At 41.9% G+C, this 2500-nt stretch overlaps 1 protein-coding gene across 1 annotated transcript in view; it reads right to left on the bottom strand.

The window, feature by feature from the left end:
• Window positions 1–1241, bottom strand: part of LOC127003895 (uncharacterized) — a 106455-nt gene extending 105214 nt beyond the window's left edge. The window contains exon 1 of the mRNA XM_050871000.1: window positions 746–1241. Within this exon, the coding sequence (XP_050726957.1) occupies window positions 746–766 (21 nt within the window). The 5' untranslated portion in view covers window positions 767–1241. The remainder of the gene's footprint in view (window positions 1–745) is intronic.
• Window positions 1242–2500: the final 1259 nt, after the last annotated feature.

Genomic DNA, 2500 nt, shown 5'->3' with positions numbered 1-2500 from the left:
ATTTTACCAGTGATTTGATTCACGTATTTTCCAGCGGATCAGGTGTTCGCCTCGACGCTACCTACCCTTCTTTAGTATAGCGACAAACCCTTCTCTGCTGCAAAATATCAAAATTATAATTCTCCGATACTGATGCAATACATATTTGCTGGCGACTTGAGTACTGCAAGGATGACTTGTTACCTGTTTGATTTGACGATGTTTAATAACCTACAGCTAATCTGCCTAAGTAACCAACGCAAAGTCGGCGAAGAGCGTAACCAGTGCGTATGGCCTTCACCGGGGCTTCACGACGAGCTTTCGCCGAGCGTGTGCGTAAATTAACTTAAACACGTTGTTGGGATGTGATAATGCACACTCAGATTTAGCTTTGCACATAATGGCAAAAATATGTAATAATGAATATCCAAAATGGCTGTGTGGCTCAAACTTGGCACATTTTCCGTTTTCAATCAAGCTTAATGTGGCGTAAGGCGCTTGTTTTGCCGCATACTCGAGGATGGCTATGTATTTTTTTTTTTATCTGGCTACTCCTACACAGGTTTATATTTGCTTTCTGTTCGTGTCACTTAGTAATTCCTTCATTCCCCGCCTCACTCACCAGCTCGTGCGTTACACAGCCCCCACGCACAGCCAGCGCCTCCCACACGCACCACCGCCTGCTCTACGCACCCAGTGAAGCGAAGGCGCCGTTCGTCCCTACCTCCCTCCCTCACCCATCCCGACGACTGTACTCGCCGCTTACCTTACTCCTCACACGCAGCATACAGCGATGTCCTGGTATCCATCATGGCAGATTTTCAAGGGGCAATTCCATTATCAAGAGTATTCGAATATTATTATCAAAACACGAAAAAAATCTAAATATTTACTATTTTCAAACTGTCAGAATTCTTAACACTGGTTATAAAACGACATTCACACGCAAATCACTCTCATATAAAACGAAATTTTCTTCCGACTATGAGAGGGTTAAGTTTCGGTCATCATCTTCACCACGGCAAGGGTGGGTCACTGAGGGACGCACTGAGGAGGAGCAGCGCAGACCTCTCACCACGGGGTCTTGCACTCGACTGGCTTGATGTGGGCCGCGGGCCGGGGCGCGCGCGGAGCTCCACTCCTCCAGAGCGGAGAGCATCGGAGAGACCCAAACAAGTCACCTCCGACGCCACTACCACTGCACCATCTCCCTCCATCCTTATTTCTCTTTCCCCAGCTCCTCATCAACTTTATCTCTATAAAATTTCCTTCTCTCAGCACCTTAGGTGTGACCAAGAAACTGTATCCTCATTTTGCTCAATCCTTTGTACCCTTCTAGAGAGCTGATTGGGTCATTATAATTTCACATGAAAAAAAAAAGAACATATAGTCGTCAGACAAGTGCCTCTGACTAGCAAAGATAAGCAAAGTGCACAGCTGTGTTCAGTAACCAAGCACATACAAATACATAACTCCCTACGAAGCAATATTTACAGGAACCCAATGCTTACATAATTATCTGCAACTACATAATCGTCAGTTTTCAAAGGAAGCCAGGAAGGCGGTTACCAAGCGTGACACTTGATGCTCTGCCTGCTGGTCTGTTGATACCAGGCTGAAGGTTCCTTGATGCAAGAGGTTGGACTATTCATTCCCTGCCCTTTCAAACACCGTCACCAACACATCACCACCACCACTGCTGCCACTGCTATTACTTCTACTTCTACTATTACCACAGCTACTATTATTACTACTACTACTAGTGCCAGCCCTTCCTATACGTTTACTACGCTCAATGCGCAAGGTCTCTGATCACTACATATATATATATATATATATATATATATATAGATATATATATATATATATATATATATATATATATATATATATATATATATATATATATATAGATAGATAGATAGATAGATAGATAGATAGATAGATAGATAGATAGATAGATAGATATAGATATAGATATAGATAGATAGATAGATAGATAGATAGATAGATATAGATATAGATATAAATATATATATATCGGGCATGTCAGGATGGTACTTTTGTTATTTCCCCATGAAAAAAAGTACTATAAACTATAATATCAAACAAATTCGAGCAAAAACTAGATATATTTCTTTACTTTACATTGATTTGGACAGGGACACCTTGTGGAGTGAACACAGCAAATAAAAGTAAAACGTTGGTGAGGCAACCAAAAGAGATCCAGCTTAGGGCCTCGAAAAGGCTACAACCGGCACTGGCTACTACCACTACTACTACTACTACTACTACAACATAAAAGATCCCTCCACCCATGTTTATTTTCCAGACACATAATCATGGAGGGCTCCATAGCTCGGAGGTCATTAGCCCCAACTCTGTTTGCTAATGACTGTGGCATCCAATCATATCACTAATACTACTTAGCACTAAATCTATACATACTACCTTATCATCTATTGCGTCTAGATCTCCCTTTCCTTCCCTACTCATGTCACTCCCGACCCACCCTAATGTC

Source organism: Eriocheir sinensis, chromosome 26 (genome assembly GCF_024679095.1).
Source record: "Eriocheir sinensis breed Jianghai 21 chromosome 26, ASM2467909v1, whole genome shotgun sequence".
Taxonomy (NCBI): Eukaryota; Metazoa; Arthropoda; class Malacostraca; order Decapoda; family Varunidae; genus Eriocheir; species Eriocheir sinensis.
This window is presented reverse-complemented; position numbering and strand designations above follow the sequence as displayed.